Genomic DNA, 22,586 nt, shown 5'->3' with positions numbered 1-22,586 from the left:
CAGCCTGAAGATGTCAAACGAAACGGGTCGTAACACATGTAAAAGGCAGCTGAGATTTTTCATTACATTTATGTAGCATATCTATTTCTTTAGTAGCCTATCGAACTGAATGTTTGATGCACAAGATGTGACAGGAGGAATGGTAAATACGGTATTACAGAACGATCATCCGAAGAGCCTCGCAAAACTGGACTCACAAATGCATACCTTAGGAGCTAAGAGAATGTCACATGTCACACGTTTCTTCTAAAAAGGTTTTAGTAGTTCTTACGGGCTACATTGTAGAGCCTATGTTAACTAGATTTTATTTTTCGTTGAAGCGGTACTGTCGTCACTTTAAGCCCTTTGGGACTAACTCCATCCAAAAGTGTCGGAGTAATACTGAAAATATGGGGTAACACAACTAATAATTATTTATAATAACTTTCCGACAAATTGACCATCTGATCATAGAAACGAAATGTCTACTGTACTGCTGTATTATTTTTGTCAGATTTCCCATATTCCATCTTTACCTTCTCCGTGGGTGCCAGTGTAAAGAGTGGTTGGTTTTATTGCAACAGATCAACTACAGTGCTAACCAAAGATGAGTTGGTCGTGTAGACAAATCTTTGAATTAGGCTGGATAGAGTTCAACAGAGGGTGTGTAGAGAGAATAAAGTCCTTAGATGGCGCAGCGAGGAATCTGCGAATGGGAGGCTTCTTCCTCGAGCGGTTTGGACAGAGAACCTTTGTGACTGAAGTTCGCCACCTTAGCCACTATAAACCTCACCGGCCTGACGACCGGACATGTTAATGGTGAGCTCTCGGTATGATAAGGAAACTTGGCACAAAATGTTATCATTCTGGATTATGATAGAAACGCGTTTTTAAGTCAATTTATGTCGAGAGATGCCAGGAGATATCCCGATTTTGATGAATTAGGCAATTTAGAATCGTGTGAATGAGGCTATTGTCACGTGTTCTAGTCGTCAGCATAGCACAGTCGCTAACTGGAGAGTAGCCGAAGCTACGTAATTAGTAAAACGGGCAAAATTCATTTTAATATGCTGTTTATAAAACTTAGTTTCACGCCAGACACACAGTGTACGGAAGTGTTGGCGTCTGACAGAAGATGGTGTCCCTTTGGTATCGACTATGGTCGTTTCTTCACGGGAATAAGCTAAGGCTTACTGAGTCTCTCTCAGCGGCTTGGTCGACCTCATCTCGGCTGCGTATAGGGCTCTGCCTTTTTAGCCATCTTCATTTGCTAAGTGGCGCTACCTCACCACTTTGTACACATTGTACTCCAGTTTTAACTGTGCTCCGCTTGATGGAATATCTATTTTTTAGCCTTTTACGTTCCCGTTTTGGTTTTCCGTCTGTTATCGGCCGTTTTAGCAAATGACGCGCGGGCTGGCGACTAAGTTTTACTTTTTATCAGCCAAAGCAATATGGCGAAGGCAATTTTTTAGTTTCGAGCATCCTTTTCTGTATGTTCTTTTTAGCCATTTTTCCACGTGCGTGTTTTTAGCTGTCTATTATGTCAATTGGGACTGACGGATGGTCGTTTTTAACTCCTGTGTTTGTGTTATATAGTTTTGACTTGGGCGCGTATGACGCCAGTTTTTGTGCTCTAAAGCAAAACAAACAACTTTCAAGTTGTTGGTTAATCATAAGCCCTGCGTTTTTCCCTCTGGGACTTAAACTACCGTTCTTGCTGCACTTCGTTCCACGAAGGAAGTGGCCACGCAGACTTAACATCAAATTTAGCACTGCAGTTGTCCAATCGCACTGCCACGGTAGCATCCGTCTCCTCGAGCTGGGAAACAAGATACTAAATCTTCAGCCCCCAGTGGCGAAATCACCTTTCCCATGAAGACTTTCTATGTCCCTCCAGCCAACAAACATGAGTGTTCATCTGCCAACCATGAACGCTCAAAGAAATCTGTCGTTTCCTTCAGACACAAAGATCCTCTTAGACAAGGTCACTGCGATACCCTCACCTGGCGGACACCAGTTTGGCTGGTGCGCACTGCCAATCGTTTTCCTGCCCTGGAATCTGCAGGTTGACTCAGAGACTGCTGACACTTCCGTAGATCTCATAAACAGCATCCTCCGGCATCTGTGCGCTGTAGCATTGACTTTTCAAAGGCAGGGACTCAGCAATGGGAAAGGTGACTTTATATTTGTCCCTCCTTCCCTTTCTGTCACGATATTCTTGTAATGGAACGTTCACAGCATTTGATCCATAAAGGAATACTTGAGTGCTCTTCGAATCGCAGCCCCTGATTTTCTATCTCCAGGAAACGAAATTGCGTCCTTGAGTGCTTTACTCTCTCGCATTTCTTTCAGTCTGCTTTGATCTTCCCCTGAGGACAGCATTCCATATCATTAGTGATACTACTCATCCAGGACTAAGTTCATAGTCACACCATTTTTCTGAACACCTCGCTAGGGTGTTGCAGTCCATTTTCCTTGATCGCTTCACCTTTTCTCTTTGTGCCATCTACATACCTCTGTCATTTGGTGTCAGCAAGGCAGACTTCCTCCAGCTTACTGGACAACTCCCTGAACCGTTTTTGCTGCTCAGTGACTTTAATGTGCACAATCCCCTTTATGCCGAAATCCTCTTGGCTGACCACCTCAATCAACTCAACTTCATCTGCCTAAACACTGGATAACCCACATTCCCTTTAGACTGCACGCACTGCTGACCATGTCTAACGCCCCTCACCTGAAATCATCTCCCCCTCTCCCTCTTTTTGCCTCCTTGCTAGGTCAAGATCTCAGCATCCAATGTGTGGTGGGGCTGTTATATACCCATCTGGCTGAGCCCACTGACACCACAGGGATCACACTGCTGGTACTTGCAATGTAAACGCTTTGTGAAAGCCTGGGAGTGGTTGCCCATCTTCTGAGGGCATCGGAACGTCTGGAAATTACTGTCCTGCCAGGTGGTCTTTGCTGTGTCTGGGTGGCACTCACCAGGTGAGCCCCTGTTTGGAGTGGGTGGTTACAAGGTGGACGTTCCCCCCCCTGCGGGTCCGGGGATTAGAATAGGCCCGAGGTATTCCTGCCTGTCGTAAGAGCCGACTAAAAGGAGTCCCACCCCCTCAAGGTGGTCGTTAGCGCCTGCGTCCGGAGACGGACGGTTCCACGACCTCTATTTGCGGTCATTTTGCTTTTTCACTTCTCGTTTCTTCCTTCCTTTGGTTGGTTCCTTTCTTTAATCTTTTCCACCTCACTGTCTTCCTTACTCTTTCCCTTGCCGCCTTCTTTCCCTTGCCGCCTTCTTTCCCTTGCCGCCTTCTTTCCCTTGCCGCCTTCTTTCCCTTGCCGCCTTCTTTCCCTTGCCGCCTTCTTTCCCTTGCCGCCTTCTTTCCCTTGCCGCCTTCTTTCCCTTGCCGCCTTCTTTCCCTTGCCGCCTTCTTTCCCTTGCCGCCTTCTTTCCCTTGCCGCCTTCTTTCCCTTGCCGCCTTCTTTCCCTTGCCGCCTTCTTTCCCTTGCCGCCTTCTTTCCCTTGCCGCCTTCTTTCCCTTGCCGCCTTCTTTCCCTTGCCGCCTTCTTTCCCTTGCCGCCTTCTTTCCCTTGCCGCCTTCTTTCCCTTGCCGCCTTCTTTCCCTTGCCGCCTTCTTTCCCTTGCCGCCTTCTTTCCCTTGCCGCCTTCTTTCCCTTGCCGCCTTCTTTCCCTTGCCGCCTTCTTTCCCTTGCCGCCTTCTTTCCCTTGCCGCCTTCTTTCCCTTGCCGCCTTCTTTCCCTTGCCGCCTTCTTTCCCTTGCCGCCTTCTTTCCCTTGCCGCCTTCTTTCCCTTGCCGCCTTCTTTCCCTTGCCGCCTTCTTTCCCTTGCCGCCTTCTTTCCCTTGCCGCCTTCTTTCCCTTGCCGCCTTCTTTCCCTTGCCGCCTTCTTTCCCTTGCCGCCTTCTTTCCCTTGCCGCCTTCTTTCCCTTGCCGCCTTCTTTCCCTTGCCGCCTTCTTTCCCTTGCCGCCTTCTTTCCCTTGCCGCCTTCTTTCCCTTGCCGCCTTCTTTCCCTTGCCGCCTTCTTTCCCTTGCCGCCTTCTTTCCCTTGCCGCCTTCTTTCCCTTGCCGCCTTCTTTCCCTTGCCGCCTTCTTTCCCTTGCCGCCTTCTTTCCCTTGCCGCCTTCTTTCCCTTGCCGCCTTCTTTCCCTTGCCGCCTTCTTTCCCTTGCCGCCTTCTTTCCCTTGCCGCCTTCTTTCCCTTGCCGCCTTCTTTCCCTTGCCGCCTTCTTTCCCTTGCCGCCTTCTTTCCCTTGCCGCCTTCTTTCCCTTGCCGCCTTCTTTCCCTTGCCGCCTTCTTTCCCTTGCCGCCTTCTTTCCCTTGCCGCCTTCTTTCCCTTGCCGCCTTCTTTCCCTTGCCGCCTTCTTTCCCTTGCCGCCTTCTTTCCCTTGCCGCCTTCTTTCCCTTGCCGCCTTCTTTCCCTTGCCGCCTTCTTTCCCTTGCCGCCTTCTTTCCCTTGCCGCCTTCTTTCCCTTGCCGCCTTCTTTCCCTTGCCGCCTTCTTTCCCTTGCCGCCTTCTTTCCCTTGCCGCCTTCTTTCCCTTGCCGCCTTCTTTCCCTTGCCGCCTTCTTTCCCTTGCCGCCTTCTTTCCCTTGCCGCCTTCTTTCCCTTGCCGCCTTCTTTCCCTTGCCGCCTTCTTTCCCTTGCCGCCTTCTTTCCCTTGCCGCCTTCTTTCCCTTGCCGCCTTCTTTCCCTTGCCGCCTTCTTTCCCTTGCCGCCTTCTTTCCCTTGCCGCCTTCTTTCCCTTGCCGCCTTCTTTCCCTTGCCGCCTTCTTTCCCTTGCCGCCTTCTTTCCCTTGCCGCCTTCTTTCCCTTGCCGCCTTCTTTCCCTTGCCGCCTTCTTTCCCTTGCCGCCTTCTTTCCCTTGCCGCCTTCTTTCCCTTGCCGCCTTCTTTCCCTTGCCGCCTTCTTTCCCTTGCCGCCTTCTTTCCCTTGCCGCCTTCTTTCCCTTGCCGCCTTCTTTCCCTTGCCGCCTTCTTTCCCTTGCCGCCTTCTTTCCCTTGCCGCCTTCTTTCCCTTGCCGCCTTCTTTCCCTTGCCGCCTTCTTTCCCTTGCCGCCTTCTTTCCCTTGCCGCCTTCTTTCCCTTGCCGCCTTCTTTCCCTTGCCGCCTTCTTTCCCCTCTCTCCTTCCTCCCCGTGCGTGCCTGAAGTCCAACCCACGCGTTCGCACGTATAGCCGGTGACGGGGTAACGCGTAATTCCCCGCCCTGGGTAGACATGTAAGGCACGCACGTACCCCCTGGTAAAGGCCAGGCCCAGGGAAGGGTGATTGCCTGAGCTGATAACTTCTGACCATGCCGATTGGTCCCTCCGTCTGTTTCTTGGGAGGTGTGACCTGAGGTTTAAACATTCACCTAAGGCGGAAGTGCCCTCTGAGAGGGTCCCCACAAGGAAGGAGCGCGCCATCGGAGACGCTGGCAATCATGGGGGATTCCTTTGCAATCGATTTCTCTTCCTCTCTCTCTAGACTTCTGCCCAAAAACGGAAACGTGACCAGCCACCAGTGACAAAAGTACTACCGCCTGCCCCACAGTTCCTCGTCGTTTCTCGATCTGAGGATGGAAAGGATTTTTCCTCTGTCAACCCTTTCGTTATCCAGAAGGGTGTAGATGCCATAGCCGGATCTGTCAAATCTTGTACCAGGTTGCGTAACAGTATCTTATTACTAGAAACTGAGAGCGCCTTTCAGGCACAAAAACTGCTTCGGGCCACACTCCTGTACACGTTCCCTGTGCGGGTGGAGGCTCACCGAACTTTGAATTCGTCTCGTGGTGTGGTCTATACTAGCTCCCTCGACGGATTGACTGTCGAGGAGATTCAATCAATCCTCGCTGAGCAGGGCGTGACAGCTGTCCATAGGGTCATGAAAAAGGTCAACAATGACCTTGTACCGACCCGCACACTCTTCTTGACCTTCGATAGTGCTAAGCTGCCATCGCACATCAAGGCGGGCTACGAGGTTATGTCTGTTCGCCCCTATGTCCCGACACCTACGCGCTGCTACCAGTGTCAGCGTTTCAATCGCACTCGCCAGTCTTGTTCCAATGCGGCTAAATGTCACTTGTGGCAGGGATGCCCATGAGGGTGACTGTCCACCTCCGTCTCCTCGTTGTGTGAACTGTCAGGGTGACCATGCCGCATCCTCCCGCGACTGTCCCGTCTATAAAGAAGAACGCTGTATCCAAGAAATTCGGGTCAAAGAGAAAGTGTCCACCTCGGCTGCTCGCAAGCCATTGGCTAGTAGGAAGCCCACGCTGCTCCCAGCGGGGAAATACAGTACTGTCCTCGCCTCTCCTCGGACTACCAGGGAGGTGGCAACCCAGACATGCGATCTGACCTTCAGCCCACGGTCGTCCGTTCGGCCAGTGCTAAGATCGCCCGGTCGACGTCTCCTCTCCCTGCCGTCACCCCTCAGACACAAGCACCTTCATCAGCTTCTGCCAAGACGAAGACCCAGAAGTCAGATGCACGGGCCTTCAAGAAGGAACCGTCCCGTGCAGACTTCCTACGTACCTCGACCTCCCAGCCTTCGACCAGTTCTTCCACCAACCGTCCTTCCAAGAAGGCTCATAGGAAGCAAAGTTCTCCTCCTCCGCCACGGCGCATTCCTTCTCCTGCGCCACCCAGCGGTTGCCGCCCCAGGCCGTCATCCGTTTCGCCTGGCCGCACCGCTGGTAGCCATACATCTGGCCGTTCACCGGCGGAGGAAGCTTCCCCTCCCGGCCATCCTCCCGAGGTGGCCGATGAACCTATAGACCCAATGGACGATGACTGTCCGCCTATTGATAGCGGCGGCAGTGCTCGCTCGAAGCCAGGCCCTCAGCGGCCTTCGAGGTGACCCCTTCTTTCATCTTCCTTTTCTTACGATGGCACTTACTGACTGGAATATTCGAAGCATTCGCTCCAACCGAGAGGACTTGCAGTTGCTGCTCCGCTTGCACCGTCCGCTCGTCGTAGCCCTCCAGGAAACGAAGCTACGCCCATGCGATCAAATTGCCTTGGCACACTAGACCTCCATGCGTTTTGACCTACCCCCTGTGGTAGGTAGCCCGGCCCATGGAGGGGTTATGTTGCTGGTCCGGGATGATATTTACTAAGATCCCATCACGTTGCACACCGGCCTGCAGGCAGTTGCCATCCGCATTACTCTCCCCACTTATACGTTTTCCTTTTGTACCGTTTACACTCCATCATCTGCCGTTACTAGGGCAGACATGATGCAACTTATTTCTGAGCTACCTGCACCATTTATGTTAACTGGAGACTTCAATGCCCACCATCCCCTTTGGGGCTCTTCAGCATCCTGCCCGAGGGGCTCCTTATTAGCAGACCTTTTCAACCAGCTCAATCTTGTCTACCTCAATACTGGCGCCCCTACTTTTCTTTCGGACACATCTCACACATATTCCCATTTAGACCTCTCTGTATGTACTCTCCAACTTGCACGCCGGTTTGAGTGGTATGCACTTTCTGATACATATTCGAGCGACCACTTCCCGTGTGTTATCCATCTCCTGCAGCATACCCCCTCTCCGTGCTCCTCTAGTTGGACCATCTCCAAGGCAGACTGGGGGCTCTTCTCTTCCAGGGCGACCTTTCAGGATCAAACCTTCACAAGCTGCAATCGTCAGGTCGCACACCTCACGGAAGTCATTCTCGCTGCTGCTGAATATTCCATCCCTCACACTACTTCTTCTCAACGTCGCGTACCGGTCCCCTGGTGGACCGCAGCATGTAGAGACGCTTTACGTGCTCGTCGACGTGCTTTACGCACCATTAAACGCCACCCTACAGTGGCGAATTGTATCAATTATAAACGATTACGTGCTCAGTGTCGTCGTATTATTAAAGAAAGAAAGCAAGCTGGGCTACTTTCACAAGCACCTTCAACAGTTTTACTCCTTCTGTTGTCTGGGGTAGCCTGCGCTGGCTATCTGGCACTAAGGTCCACTCACCAGTTTCTGGCTTGACGGTCGCGAATGACGTCCTTGTGGCCCCTGAGGATGTCTCCAATGCCTTAGGCCGCTTTTTCGCCGATGTTTCGAGCTCCGCTCATTACCACCCTGCCTTCCTCCCCCGCAAACAGGCGGAGGAGGCTAGGCCACCTAACTTCCGCTCCTCGAATCGTGAAAGTTATAATGCCCCATTCACCATGCGGGAACTCGAAAACGCACTTGGTCGATCACGGTCCTCCGCTCCAGGGCCTGATTCTATTCATATTCAGATGCTGAAGAACCTTTCTCCTGCGGGTAAAGGTTTTCTTCTTCGTACTTACAATCGCATCTGGATTGAGGGACATGTTCCCGCATGCTGGCGCGAGTCTATTGTTGTACAGATTCCTAAGCCGGGGAAGGACAAGCACATGCCTTCCAGTGATCGACCCATCTCGCTTACCAGCTGTGTCTGTAAAGTGATGGAGCGAATGGTTAACTCTCGATTGGTTTGGCTGCTCGAGTCTCGACGCCTACTTACCAATGTACAATGTGGATTTCGTAGGCGCCGCTCTGCTGTTGACCATCTGGTTACCTTGTCGACCTTCATTATGAATAACTTCTTGCGGAAGCGCCCGACCGCGGCTGTGTTCTTTGATTTGGAGAAGGCTTACGACACCTGTTGGAGGGCGGGAATTCTCCGCACCATGCATACATGGGGCCTTCGCGGTCCCCTCCCTCTTTTTATTCGTTCTTTTTTAATGGATCGACAGTTCAGGGTACGTGTGGGTTCTGTCTTGTCACACCTTTCGCCAGGAGAATGGGGTGCCACAGGGCTCAGTTTTGAGCGTCGCTCTCTTCGCCATCGCGATCAATCCAATAATGGATTGCCTCCCAGCTGATGTATCACGCTTCCTTTTCGTGGACGATCATACCATCTATTGCAGCGCGCAGTGTCCACGTGTCCTGGAGCGCTGTCATCAGTGTTCTCTTGACCGTCTTTACTCCTGGAGTGTCGCCAATGGCTTCCGTTTTTCTGCCGAGAAGACTGTATGTATTAACTTCAGGCGCTACAGAGTTTCTCCCACCGTCCTTACGACTCGGTCCCGTTGCTCTCCCAGTCGTGGAGACAACAAAATTTTTAGGTCTTACATTTGACAGGAAACTTAGCTGGTCTCCACATGTATCATATTTGGCTGCCCGTTGTACCCGTTCATTAAATGTCCTCCGTGTTCTCAGTGGTATGTCGTGGGGAGCGGATCGAACTGTCCTGCTTCGTCTATATCGGTCGATCATCCGCTCCAAGCTGGATTATGGGAGCTTCGTATACTCCTCTGCACGGCCATCCATCTTACGCCGCCTCAACTCCATACATCATCAGGGTTTACGACTTGCGATCGGAGCGTTTTATACTAGTCCTGTAGAGTCTTCATGCTGACGCTGGCGAATTGCCACTCACCTACCGGCGCGATATACTGCTTTGTCGGTATGCCTGTCGGCTACTGTCAATGCCTGACCACCCGTCTTATCGTTCCTTTCTTGACGACTCTCTCGACCGTCAATACGGGTTGTATGTCTCTGCCCTGCTACCCCCTGGAGTTCGCTTTCGTCGCCTCCTTCAACACCTTAATTTTTCACTCCCTGCAACCTTTCGAGTGGGCGAGAGCCACATGCCACCTTGGCTCCAGGCTCAGGTTCGTGTTCACCTTGACCTCAGCTCGCTCCCAAAAGAGGTTACCCAGGTTCGGTCTACCACTCCCGTTTTGTTGAACATCGTTCAAAGTTCATCAATATGACCTTCATTTATACAGATGGCTCAAAGACCAATGACGGGGTCGGGTGTTCTTTTATTGTCGGGGCACAAAGTTTCAAATACCGGCTCCATGGCCATTGTTCGGTCTTCACAGCTGAGCTCTTTGCCCTCTACCAGGCTGTTCTTTACATCTGCCACAACCGACATTCTGCTTATGTCATCTGCTCCGATTCCCTGAGCACCATCCAGAGCCTCAGTGATCCGTATCCGGTTCACCCTTTCGTGCACCGGATTCAACGCTCTCTTCAGCAGCTGGTGGACGTCGGTTCTCCGGTTAGCTTTATGTGGGTCCCTGGCCATGTCGGTATCCCTGGGAACGAAGCTGCAGATGCCGCGGCCAAGGCTGCGGTCCTCCAGCCTCTGACAGCTTCTTGTTGTGTCCTTTCATCAGATTGTAGCAGGGTCATTTGTCGGCGCATTTTATCGTTGTGGCATGCCGATTGGGCTGCACTTACAGACAACAAGCTTCGGGCCTTGAAGCCTCTTCCCGCGGCTTGGACGTCCTCCTCCCGCCCTTCTCGGCGGGAGGAGGTCGTTTTGGCCCGGTTGCGCATTGGACACAGCCGGTTCAGCCATCGCCATTTGCTGAAGGCTGCGCCGGCGCCGTTCTGCCCATGTGGGCAATTGCTGACGGTCCGCCACAATTTACTGTCCTGTCCTGATTTTAACACACTGCGTCTAGATCTTAACCTACCATGTACTTTGGAAGCCATTTTGGCGGATGACCCACGAGCGGCTGCTCGTGTTCTTCGTTTTATCGATTTGACAAACCTCTCTAAGGAAATTTGATGATGCTGTTTTTTAATCCTATGCATATCAGTCTGTCTTTTATCGTGTTTTCCCGTTTAGTTGTTTTAAACTTGTGCCTCGCGGTGCATTCTTAACGTAGTCAGGGCGCTAATGACCATTGAAGTTGTGCGCCCTAAAACCACAAAAAAGAAAGGACATCGGGAACATGAAATGAAACTATGGCCATTCTTTCCATAGCAAAGTCTCTTCCAAGGAATAGTTCCATCTCAGTTCTTGTTTCTGCCATCCTGACCTTTTCCTTCTTGGCTACCTCATGGGAGGACATCCAGGCACGACAGCTTGGGCGAAACTTTTTCCAGTTCCTTGTCTGTACCAGGACTGAGAGGGAAACTTTTTCTGCCACCAAACCGCTTTTCTTCCTGAGAAACGTTGAGGAAAATTTCGATGAAGTTGAGATCTTAAGCAAAACGTGCTCCGGCTCCCTCCTTACAAAGAAAAATTTGCCAGTCTTAGTCACTCTATGCCTGCGGCTGTTTATGAGACACCGCAGTGAACCACTCCTCACAAGTATCTCAGTACGACACAGGATGTACTTTCCCATAGGCATCTTCACAAGTACGATGATGAACTTAGGGTTAATCTGGAAAGACATGGCGTTCATTTGGTCCAGTGTGTCCAGATATCACCTAAGAATCATCGTGTAGACATTGTTACTTTGAACCTGGCATTTGAGGAAGATACCCTTCCCGAGACGGTGGAGGTAATGGTATGCAGACGCGACGTCAAACCATAAATTCCAACTAGCATGCGTAGAATAAAGTTCGGCCACACGTTCTCACGATACAGTGCCACTCCAGTCTGGTGTCTGGCCGTCCTCTTCGTGTAGTGTGTCCTTGCACCCCCTCCTCATCTCGAATCACAGTTTTTATGGCTGTCACGATATCCTTGTCGGTGTCGACCACTGGCCTGGTGACACGACGACGTCCTCAGCTTATGTCTAACCTGGACTCTACCCACACGATAATCCAGTGAAATTGCAACGGATATGATCACCTACTAGGAATATAAGAACATGTTCAATCTTATTCTGCGTTCTGTCTTGCTCTTCAGGAAATGCATTTTATGACTCCAACGTTTTGTGGTCATCGGGCATTTGGTCAGAACCGTGCCAGCTTCGGGGTAGTGCCTGGAGGGTCTGCACTGTAGTTGATACCGTTGTCACAAGTGACTGGAACCCTACTTCATGCCAACCTGGAAGCAAGAGCGTTAAGAGTGGGAACGACCCCAGAAATCATAAATTGCAATGTCTACTTCGCTCCCAGTAGTTAACTTCGTTGACATGTCTATCTCTCTACAGCAACTCATGCTTTCGTACCTCCTTCGTGACTTCAATGTGCACCACCCGCTGTGGGCGGAGTGCCGCTTAGATGTCTTCCAATTGGCCAACTTATTACAGTATTTGTCTCCTCAATGACGGCTACCTTCCCACTTCAATGTCGTTAACAGCATCTTTCCTGCTATCGATCTCATGGCCTCATCCCCTGCCCTCATGGCTTCCCTTACATTGTTCACCCCATGATAATCTTCGTGACAGTGTTACATAAATATAGCATTTTTAAAAACGGATATATCGATTAATTAGATGTTTTGTGCGAGTATTTCAAATGGAAAATAGCTTTCTAAGAATTTTTTACTGATAAAAGGCAAGAATATAAAATAAGCAAATTTTGCTTCGTAAAAGGAAAGGTATTAAAGTTCTTGCCCTTCAGTCTCTTGTTTAAAACAAGATAAGAAAATTTTCTTGTATTAAAAGCTATTAGAATTCTTCTTTAGTCAGTTGCGGTTTTCATTTTCTCCTGCCTTGGAGAAATCTCTGCACGAACTGCAGTAGCTGGACAGGACAGACATTCAGTGGTCATTACAAGCAAAATGCTATTCGATTTTACACAATATTCTAATACATAAGCAACGTGTCTATTACAGGTTTTTCAAAATATTGACGTAGGTCAATTACGGAATCACAGACTTGTGTAACGACTTCGACCTTGTGCTGTTACTGATCGGGCAGAAAAAGTAGATTGATTTAAGACTGGTGGACGTATCATTAGATGTATTAGTACTGGGCATGTATGCTTCTGTTTCAGGTATTCATCTATATTTATACTCCTCAAGCCATCCAACGGTGTGTGGCGGAGCGCACTTTACGTGCCACTGTCATTACCTCCCTTACCTCCATTTCCTGTTCCAGACGCGTATGGTTCGCGGGAAGAAAGACTGCCGGAAAGCCTCCATGCGCGCGCGAATCTGTTACATTCGTGATCTCCTCGGGAGGTACAAGTAGGGGAAGCAATATATTCGATACCTCATACAGAAACGCGCCCTCTAGAAACCTGAACAGCAAGCTACACCGGGATGCAGAGCGCCTCTCTTGCAGAGTCTGCCACTTGAATTTGCTAAACATCTCCGTAACGCTATCACGCTTATCAAATAACCCTGTGACGAAACACGCCGCTCTCCTTTGGATCTTCTCTATCTCCTCTGTCAAACCGACCTGGTATGGATCCCACACTGATGAACAATACTCAAGTATAGGTCGAACGAGTGTTTTGTAAGCCACCTCCTTTGTTGATGGACGACATTTTCTAAGGACTCTCCCAATGAATCTCAACCTGGCACCCGCCTTACCGACAATTAATTTTATATGATCATTCCACTTCAAATCGTTCTGTATGCATACTCCCAGATATTTTACAGAAGTAACTGCTACCAGTGTTTGTTCCGCTATCATATAATCATACAATAAAGGATCCTTCTTTCTATGTATTCGCAATACATTTGTCTGTTAAGGGCCAGTTGCCACTCCCTGCAACACCCCCCACCCCCCCCCGAGGGGGTCCACAACTCTTCTGTGGATACGTGCGTGGCGAGCACGGGGCCCCGAGCCATTGCAGCCTTCTTTCTCTCCCGGGCTGCATTTCCTTTCCCTTCCCCTCCTCTCCCCTCCATACCCCTTTCCCCTCGCCCTCTCCTCTCCCTCTATTGGTGTCCTTGCTTATGTTGGCCCCCGCTATCCTCCTGGTTCTGTTGGTTTTACACTCCGGCTTTGTTGCATAATCATCTCCTCCTTTTGGCATTCCTTGGTCCCCCTCTGGGGTTTGACCTCCATTCCAAAATTTTTCTTCCGTAGTTAGCCATTTGGGGAAGAGCACCTTACCTAGTGTCTCCGACGTGCGCGCTCCTAGTACATTCCACCTTTTCTTTTACGTCGTTGTCTGATGCTAGGGTGCATAGCCAGCACGGTAGCCAGCCTGTGTGGTAAGGTCGCTATGTACCCTTTTGGTTGAGCCCCCTGAACACACAGGGATCACACTTCTGATGCCTGAGCTGTGACCTCCTCATGCATGCCTTGGAGTGGTTGCTCGTCATCCTGGAGCATCGGAACTCCCGGCAATGGCCGCCGTGCCAGACGGCCCTTGCTGTGGCTGGGTGGCGCCCGTGAGGAGAGCCCCTGATTGGAGTGGGTGGTATCAGGGCGGACGCTATGCAGATGAAACGCATACGGGTCCAAAACTCTGGCCGCTCTTCTGCGGCCGTCTCTCTGCGTGGTACTGATTCCTCAAGTGCTGCTTCTCCTGCCCCTTTGGCCTTCCCTTCCATGGCTACCCCCTGGGAGGAGGGTAAGGCCCGTCGTCTAGGGGCAAAACCTTTCCCCCGTTATCTAGTTTGCAGCAGGACTGATGGAGATACTTTCACCATTGTCAAACCTTTATTTTTTGTGGAACACATTTAAGACAAGTTCGGCGAAGTGGACTCCCTGAGCAAGATGCGGTCGGGTTCGTTGCTGATAAAAGCTGCTTCAGCTGCCCAATCTGCGGCCCTTCGTGCCTGTACCCATCTTGGCACAATTCCCGTGTCCATTACCCCTCACCAGTCTCTAAATATGGTACAACGTGTGATTTTTCACAGGGACATCATCCTTCAAACAGATGAGGAACTTCGGGACAATCTCGGACGGCGGGGTGTTCACTTTGTTCGGCGTGTTCAGAAGGGTCCTAAAGATAATCGTATTGATACTGGTGCCTTTATACTGGCCTTTGAAGGGGATACCCTTCCTGAGAAAGTTAAGATTATGGTCTATCGCTGTGATGTGAAGCCGTAGATCCCACCTCCTATGCGGTGTTCTAAGTGCTTGCGTTTTGGCCACATGTATTCTCGCTGTTCCCAGGACCTTCTGTGTGGTGACTGTGGACGTCCGATCCATGAGGGGAGTCCCTGTGTTCCCCCTCCTGTATGTGTAAATTGTCATGGTAGTCATTCTCCACGTTCAGCAGATTGCCCAGTCTATAAGAAAGAAAAAAAGATACAGGAGTATAAGTCCCTTGATCGTTTAAGCTACACAGAGGCCCGTAAGAAATATGCACGATTGCACCCTGTGTCCATGACATCCAGTTACGCCTTGGTTACATCTTCATCCCTTCCTCCCCCTTCCTTACCCCCATCCCGGATCCCACTCCTTCCCCCCTCCCCTGTGGCTCCCACACCTTCTCCTCTGGGCGCTGCTCCCCCTCCCCAGCCGGAGAAGTGTCCTACTCCTTCGGCGTCTGCCGGTCAAGGGCGCCTCTCCCGGGATGCCCCTTCCCGGCACCTTCCAGGTCAAAGGTCTGCTGGAGCGCGGCGACCGCGAGAGCCGCGGTCTCTCGGCCCCCAGGTCGCCCGGTCTCTTTCTGTTCCTGATCTTGCTGCAGCTAGCTCCTTCATGCCACACAGCCCTCCTCGATCTCAGCCTGAAAAGAAGAAGAAACATAAGTCCCGGGACAAAGAGCCTCTGGTGTCACCGGAGGTTCCTTCCCCGACTTCACAACCGGATTCTGACCTGTCGTTTATGGATGTCGCCCCCTCCTTGTCGGTGACGGGTGGGGACCCCACGGTAAGACGGGATTTAGCGTGTTCAGCCCTCATTTAAACCATCGTTCTGTGGTTCTCCAATGGAATTGTAATGGCTACTATCGTCACCTTCCGGAATTGACATCCCTTCTTTCGTCCTACTCAGCAGCTTGTGTGGTTCTCCAGGAATCTCATTTTACTGATGCTCACTCACCGACCCTCCGTGGGTTCCGTGTTTTCTGTCGAAATCGGGTAGGACCCTTGCGGGCTTCTGGTGGCGTTTGTACGTTGGTCCGTACAGACATTGCTAGCACGTGGATTCCTCTCCAAACTACATTGGAAGCAGTTGCTGTTAGGGTCCACTTAGACTCTGCAGTCACAGTATGCAATCTTTATCTCCCTCCTGACAGGACTCTTACACCTGCTGCCTTAACCACCCTTCTTCAGCAACTTCCTCCTTCCTTCCTCCTCCTTGGGGATTTTAATGCTCATCATCCTTTGTGGGGCAGTGCCTTTCCATCTAGACGAGGTCTTCTTATAGACCAATTTATTGCAGACCACGACCTGTGCCTTCTTAATGATGGCTCCCCTACTCATTTCAGTGCTGGTCATGGTACCTTTTCTGCCATTGATCTTTCTCTTTCTTCTCCCTCTCTCCTCCCTTCATTACACTGGTCGCCACACGACGACCTTTGTGATAGTGACCATTTCCCGTTGGTTATCACGCTCCCTTCCCGCTCCCCAATGGACAGGTTACCTCGTTGGTCTTTCCACCGCGCCGATTGGCCTCTATATACTGCACAGGTCGAGTTTTCTCCCTCTTTGTCGGGTTGTATTGATGACGTCCTACGTGACGTGTCTGACGCGATTGTTCGCGCTGCTAACCTTGCTGTCCCGCGCTCATCTGGACAATTTCGTCGTCGGCAAGTCCCGTGGTGGAGTACGGCCATTGCCATTGCCATCCGTGATCGCCGTCGAGCTTTGCAACACTTTAAGAGGCACCCATCTGTAGCCAGCCTTTCTACCTTTAAGCGCCTTCGCGCTAAAGCCCGTTATTTAATCAAACAGAGCAAGCGGATATGTTGGGAACGATTCGTTTCTTCCCTTGGTTCCACTGTCCCTCTGTCACAGGTATGGGCTACACTTCGCTCTCTCCAAGGTTGCCATCGGCAGTCCACCCTCCCAGGCCATCACCTCCCAGATGGCATTTGTACGGACCCATTAGTTCTCGCAGAACATCTTGCGACCCATTTTGCAGTGGCATCAGCGTCGGCCTCCTATCCAGCTGCTTTCCTTCATCAAAAACAGCAGGCTAAAGCTGTCACCTTATGTTTCACCACTTGAGTCAGAATCTTACAACGAACCTTTCACTGAATGGGAATTTCTCTCTGCTCTATCTTCTTCTCATGATACGGCCCCTGGCCCAGATTCCATTCATAACCAGCTGCTTCAACATCTCAGTGCTCCACAACGGCACCATCTTCTTCGGGTGTTTAACCGTATCTGGCTCCAGGGTGACTTCCCTTCTCAGTGGAGGGATAGCATTGTGGTTCCTGTCCTTAAGCCTGGTCAGAACCCCCTATCTGTTGACAGCTATCGGCCAATTAGTTTGACCAATGTTGGTTGTAAGTTACTTGAACGGCTGGTAGCCCGTCGGCTCACTTGGGTCCTCGAATCTCGGGATCTATTGTCCCCTTACCAGTGTGGCTTTCGAGAGGGACGATCTCCAATCGATCATTTGCTTCGCTTGGAATCCGCAGTTCGGCAGGCTTTTTCCCAGCGCCACCATTTGGTTGCAGTGTTTTTTGACCTTCGCAAGGCCTATGACACGGCCTGGCGCCATCACATCTTACTAACCCTTCATCAGTGGGGTCTTCGGGGCCCACTCCCGAATATTATCCGCCAGTTACTGATCCATCTGTCATTCAGAGTTCGAGTTGGTACTGCTTTTAGTTCTCCACGGACCCAGGAGACGGGCATCCCACAGGGTTCTGTCTTGAGTGTCCTTCTTTTCCTCATTGCTATCGATGGACTTGTGGCCTCTGTCAGTCCCTTGGTCGCCCCTGCCCTGTATGTGGATGATTTCTGCATTTGGGTTAGTTCCTCCTCGATGCCATCTGCAGAACGGCAGCTCCAGGTGGCTATACGGCGTGCCTCTGCATGGACCCTCTCACACGGGTTTCAATTCTCTCCTTTAAAATCACGGGTGGTCCACTTCTGTCGCCGTACTACGGTCCACCCTGATCCAGAGCTCTATCTCGCTGCACAAAGATTGCCTGTGGTTCGACAGTTTCGTTTCCTAGGTCTTCTTTTCGACAACAAGCTCACTTGGCTGCCCCATATCAGACTCCTGAAGGTAGGATGTTTCCGTAAACTCAATGTCCTTCGCTTCCTTGCCCACTCCTCTTGGGGTGCGGACCATTCCCTCCTCCTCCGTCTTTATCGTGCTCTAGTTCTGTCACGTTTGGACTATGGTTGTCAAGTTTATGGTTCAGCTGCTCCTTCCACGCTGCACGTGCTGGATCCAGTACACCATCGTGGTATCCGTTTGGCCACCGGTGCCTTCCCTACTAGCCCTGTTGATAGTCTCCTGGTTGAAGCTGGGATCCCCCCCCCCCCTTTCTGTTCGGCGGTCCCAGCTTCTGGTGTCTTATGCCCTTACTATCCGTTCTTCTCCCGCTCATCCTTCCTATTCTATCCTGTTCCCAGACCATGGACGTCGCCCGCCTGACTCCCGCCCTCGGGCGGGTTTACCGGTTGGGATGCGCCTTGCGTCTCTTAACCGTGATTTTCGGCTTCTTTCTTTGTCCTGTCTTCCTCGCCCCCTCCCCTCCACCCCTCCTTGGTTAGTTCCTCGGCCTCGAATTCGGATGGATCTCCGCCGCGGTCCGAAAGATTCCATCCCCCCGGTGGTGTTCCGTTCCTTTTTCCGCCAAATTTTATGGGAGTTTCGGGATGCTGTTGTTTTTTACACTGATGGCTCTAAATCTGCTGATCATGTTGGGTATGCCTTCACGTCCTTTGTTGGAACGGAAAATCATCTGCTGCCACCCTCATGTGGGGTGTTTACTGCGGAATTGATGTACCTTCATTAAACAATCCCAACACAACCGCGTTTTGTTACGTACGGACTCGATGAGTGGCCTTCTTACTATTGACCGGTGTTTCTCGCGCCATCCCTTGGTCTCTGCCATCCATGACCATCTCGCTGATCTTCACCGTGCTGCTTGTTCCATTGACTTCCTATGGGTCCCGGGCCATGTGGGTATCCCGGGTAATGAGCTCGCTGATTGTTTGGCTGGGGGAGCAGTTACTTACCCGCCGTTTTCTGTAACCCCTCCTGCAGCGGATTTACGGCTTCACATCAAATCCCACTTTGCACAGTCATGGGCCAAGTCATGGGCCAATTCTTGGGAGGCTACTCCACTGTCCAACAAACTTCGTGCAATTAAGGTGACACCAGGCCCATGGCGTTCTTCCTTTCGCCTCTCCCGCAAGGACTCGACCACACTGTGTCGTCTCCGCATTGGCCATACCAGGCTGACCCATGGTTTCCTTTTGCGTGATGAGCCACCCCCGCTATGTGGTTGTGGAGCCTTCCAGTCAGTGGCCCACATTTTGGTTGAATGCCCCCTTCTTTTGGCTCTGCGTGCTATGTACAGACACCCCCACACTTTACCTTTGATGTTGGCTGACTATTCCCGGATGGTCTCTCTGGTTCTAGGTTTCCTCCGGGAGAGTAGTTTTTATTCTCAGTTTTAAAGTTTTTAATCTCCCTCTGGTGTTGGGGCAGGGCGGTGAGTGTTTGGGTGTCTCCCACTGTAGGCAGTGTTCAGAGATTCCCGATTCACCTCCCTGACCGGAATCCTCTTTTCTTCCCCTTTTACTCTGTTTTTCCCCTTCTTTTTAAGGCTTGGTTAGTTTTTCTATTCCCATGCGTACTTTCTGCGTTATAGCAGTTGTACCTTTTAAGTCAAAGGTGGTCTTGCCTATGCTGCTTCAGCACAGTGTTGGGTTTGTTCTCTTGCCAACTACCCTCATTTGTTTTTACTAATGACAATGTGACTGCCCTTTTACGTTTCCCCTTTTTCCGTTTTATTTTTCTGACTATACTGAGATGTCCCGTTAGCAGAATGGAGTCTATTTGAAACAAGGGACTGATGACCTTGCTGTTTGGTCCCTTTAACCTCAAGCAACCAACCAACCATCTTTTCTTTACCTCTTCTCTTTACGCTTTTCTCTGCTGCAGCGTTTGAGACCTATCTTTTTCCCTTTCTTTGTTTTTCCCTTTCTTTGTTTTTCCCTTTCTTTGTTTTTCCCTTTCTTTGTTTTTCCCTTTCTTTGTTTTTCCCTTTCTTTGTTTTTCCCTTTCTTTGTTTTTCCCTTTCTTTGTTTTTCCCTTTCTTTGTTTTTCCCTTTCTTTGTTTTTCCCTTTCTTTGTTTTTCCCTTTCTTTGTTTTTCCCTTTCTTTGTTTTTCCCTTTCTTTGTTTTTCCCTTTCTTTGTTTTTCCCTTTCTTTGTTTTTCCCTTTCTTTGTTTTTCCCTTTCTTTGTTTTTCCCTTTCTTTGTTTTTCCCTTTCTTTGTTTTTCCCTTTCTTTGTTTTTCCCTTTCTTTGTTTTTCCCTTTCTTTGTTTTTCCCTTTCTTTGTTTTTCCCTTTCTTTGTTTTTCCCTTTCTTTGTTTTTCCCTTTCTTTCTTTGTTTTTCCCTTTCTTTCTTTGTTTTTCCCTTTCTTTCTTTGTTTTTCCCTTTCTTTCTTTGTTTTTCCCTTTCTTTCTTTGTTTTTCCCTTTCTTTCTTTGTTTTTCCCTTTCTTTCTTTGTTTTTCCCTTTCTTTCTTTGTTTTTCCCTTTCTTTCTTTGTTTTTCCCTTTCTTTCTTTGTTTTTCCCTTTCTTTCTTTGTTTTTCCCTTTCTTTCTTTGTTTTTCCCTTTCTTTCTTTGTTTTTCCCCTTCTTTCTTTGTTTTTCCCCTTCTTTCTTTGTTTTTCCCCTTCTTTCTTTGTTTTTCCCCTTCTTTCTTTGTTTTTCCCCTTCTTTCTTTGTTTTTCCCCTTCTTTCTTTGTTTTTCCCCTTCTTTCTTTGTTTTTCCCCTTCTTTCTTTGTTTTTCCCCTTCTTTCTTTGTTTTTCCCCTTCTTTCTTTGTTTTTCCCCTTCTTTCTTTGTTTTTCCCCTTCTTTCTTTGTTTTTCCCCTTCTTTCTTTGTTTTTCCCCTTCTTTCTTTGTTTTTCCCCTTCTTTCTTTGTTTTTCCCCTTCTTTCTTTGTTTTTCCCCTTCTTTCTTTGTTTTTCCCCTTCTTTCTTTGTTTTTCCCCTTCTTTCTTTGTTTTTCCCCTTCTTTCTTTGTTTTTCCCCTTCTTTCTTTGTTTTTCCCCTTCTTTCTTTGTTTTTCCCCTTCTTTCTTTGTTTTTCCCCTTCTTTCTTTGTTTTTCCCCTTCTTTCTTTGTTTTTCCCCTTCTTTCTTTGTTTTTCCCCTTCTTTCTTTGTTTTTCCCCTTCTTTCTTTGTTTTTCCCCTTCTTTCTTTGTTTTTCCCCTTCTTTCTTTGTTTTTCCCCTTCTTTCTTTGTTTTTCCCCTTCTTTCTTTGTTTTTCCCCTTCTTTCTTTGTTTTTCCCCTTCTTTCTTTGTTTTTCCCCTTCTTTCTTTGTTTTTCCCCTTCTTTCTTTGTTTTTCCCCTTCTTTCTTTGTTTTTCCCCTTCTTTCTTTGTTTTTCCCCTTCTTTCTTTGTTTTTCCCCTTCTTTCTTTGTTTTTCTCCTTCTTTCTTTGTTTTTTCTCCTTCTTTCTTTGTTTTTTCTCCTTCTTTCTTTGTTTTTTCTCCTTCTTTCTTTGTTTTTTCTCCTTCTTTCTTTGTTTTTTCTCCTTCTTTCTTTGTTTTTTCTCCTTCTTTCTTTGTTTTTTCTCCTTCTTTCTTTGTTTTTTCTCCTTCTTTGTTTGTTTTTTCTCCTTCTTTGTTTGTTTTTTCTCCTTCTTTGTTTGTTTTTTCTCCTTCTTTGTTTGTTTTTTCTCCTTCTTTGTTTGTTTTTTCTCCTTCTTTGTTTGTTTTTTCTCCTTCTTTGTTTGTTTTTTTCTCCTTCTTTGTTTGTTTTTTTCTCCTTCTTTCTTTCTTTTTTTCTCCTTCTTTCTTTCTTTTTTTCTCCTTCTTTCTTTCTTTTTTTCTCCTTCTTTCTTTCTTTCTCCTTCTTTCTTTCTTTCTCCTTCTTTCTTTCTTTCTCCTTCTTTCTTTCTTTCTCCTTCTTTCTTTCTTTCTCCTTCTTTCTTTCTTTCTCCTTCTTTCTTTCTTTCTCCTTCTTTCTTTCTTTCTCCTTCTTTCTTTCTTTCTCCTTCTTTCTTTCTTTCTCCTTCTTTCTTTCTTTCTCCTTCTTTCTTTCTTTCTCCTTCTTTCTTTCTTTCTCCTTCTTTCTTTCTTTCTCCTTCTTTCTTTCTTTCTCCTTCTTTCTTTCTTTCTCCTTCTTTCTTTCTTTCTTTCTCCTTCTTTCTTTCTTTCTTTCTCCTTCTTTCTTTCTTTCTTTCTCCTTCTTTCTTTCTTTCTTTCTCCTTCTTTCTTTCTTTCTTTCTCCTTCTTTCTTTCTTTCTTTCTCCTTCTTTCTTTCTTTCTTTCTCCTTCTTTCTTTCTTTCTTTCTCCTTCTTTCTTTCTTTCTTTCTCCTTCTTTCTTTCTTTCTTTCTCCTTCTTTCTTTCTTTCTTTCTCCTTCTTTCTTTCTTTCTTTCTCCTTCTTTCTTTCTTTCTTTCTCCTTCTTTCTTTCTTTCTCCTTCTTTCTTTCTTTCTCCTTCTTTCTTTCTTTCTCCTTCTTTCTTTCTTTCTCCTTCTTTCTTTCTTTCTCCTTCTTTCTTTCTTTCTCCTTCTTTCTTTCTTTCTCCTTCTTTCTTTCTTTCTCCTTCTTTCTTTCTTTCTCCTTCTTTCTTTCTTTCTCCTTCTTTCTTTCTTTCTCCTTCTTTCTTTCTTTCTCCTTCTTTCTTTCTTTCTCCTTCTTTCTTTCTTTCTTTCTTTCTCCTTCTTTCTTTCTTTCTTTCTTTCTCCTTCTTTCTTTCTCTCTTTCTTTCTCCTTCTTTCTTTCTCTCTTTCTTTCTCCTTCTTTCTTTCTTTCTCCTTCTTTCTTTCTTTCTTTCTTTCTTTCTTTCTCCTTCTTTCTTTCTTTCTTTCTTTCTTTCTTTCTTTCTCCTTCTTTCTTTCTTTCTTTCTTTCTTTCTTTCTCCTTCTTTCTTTCTTTCTTTCTT

General features: G+C 48.5%; 1 protein-coding gene across 1 annotated transcript in view; it reads right to left on the bottom strand.

Moving 5' to 3' along the window:
• Window positions 1-22,586, bottom strand: part of LOC124722446 (micronuclear linker histone polyprotein-like) — an 82,594-nt gene that overhangs the window by 31,792 nt on the left and 28,216 nt on the right. Inside the window, exon 2 of the mRNA XM_047247607.1 lies at window positions 3,240-4,821. Within this exon, the coding sequence (XP_047103563.1) occupies window positions 3,240-4,821 (1,582 nt within the window). The remainder of the gene's footprint in view (window positions 1-3,239; window positions 4,822-22,586) is intronic.

Source organism: Schistocerca piceifrons, chromosome X, assembly GCF_021461385.2.
Source record: "Schistocerca piceifrons isolate TAMUIC-IGC-003096 chromosome X, iqSchPice1.1, whole genome shotgun sequence".
NCBI lineage: Eukaryota > Metazoa > Arthropoda > Insecta > Orthoptera > Acrididae > Schistocerca > Schistocerca piceifrons.
Note: the sequence above shows the minus strand (reverse complement) of the source record. Positions and strands in the feature narration are given on the sequence as shown.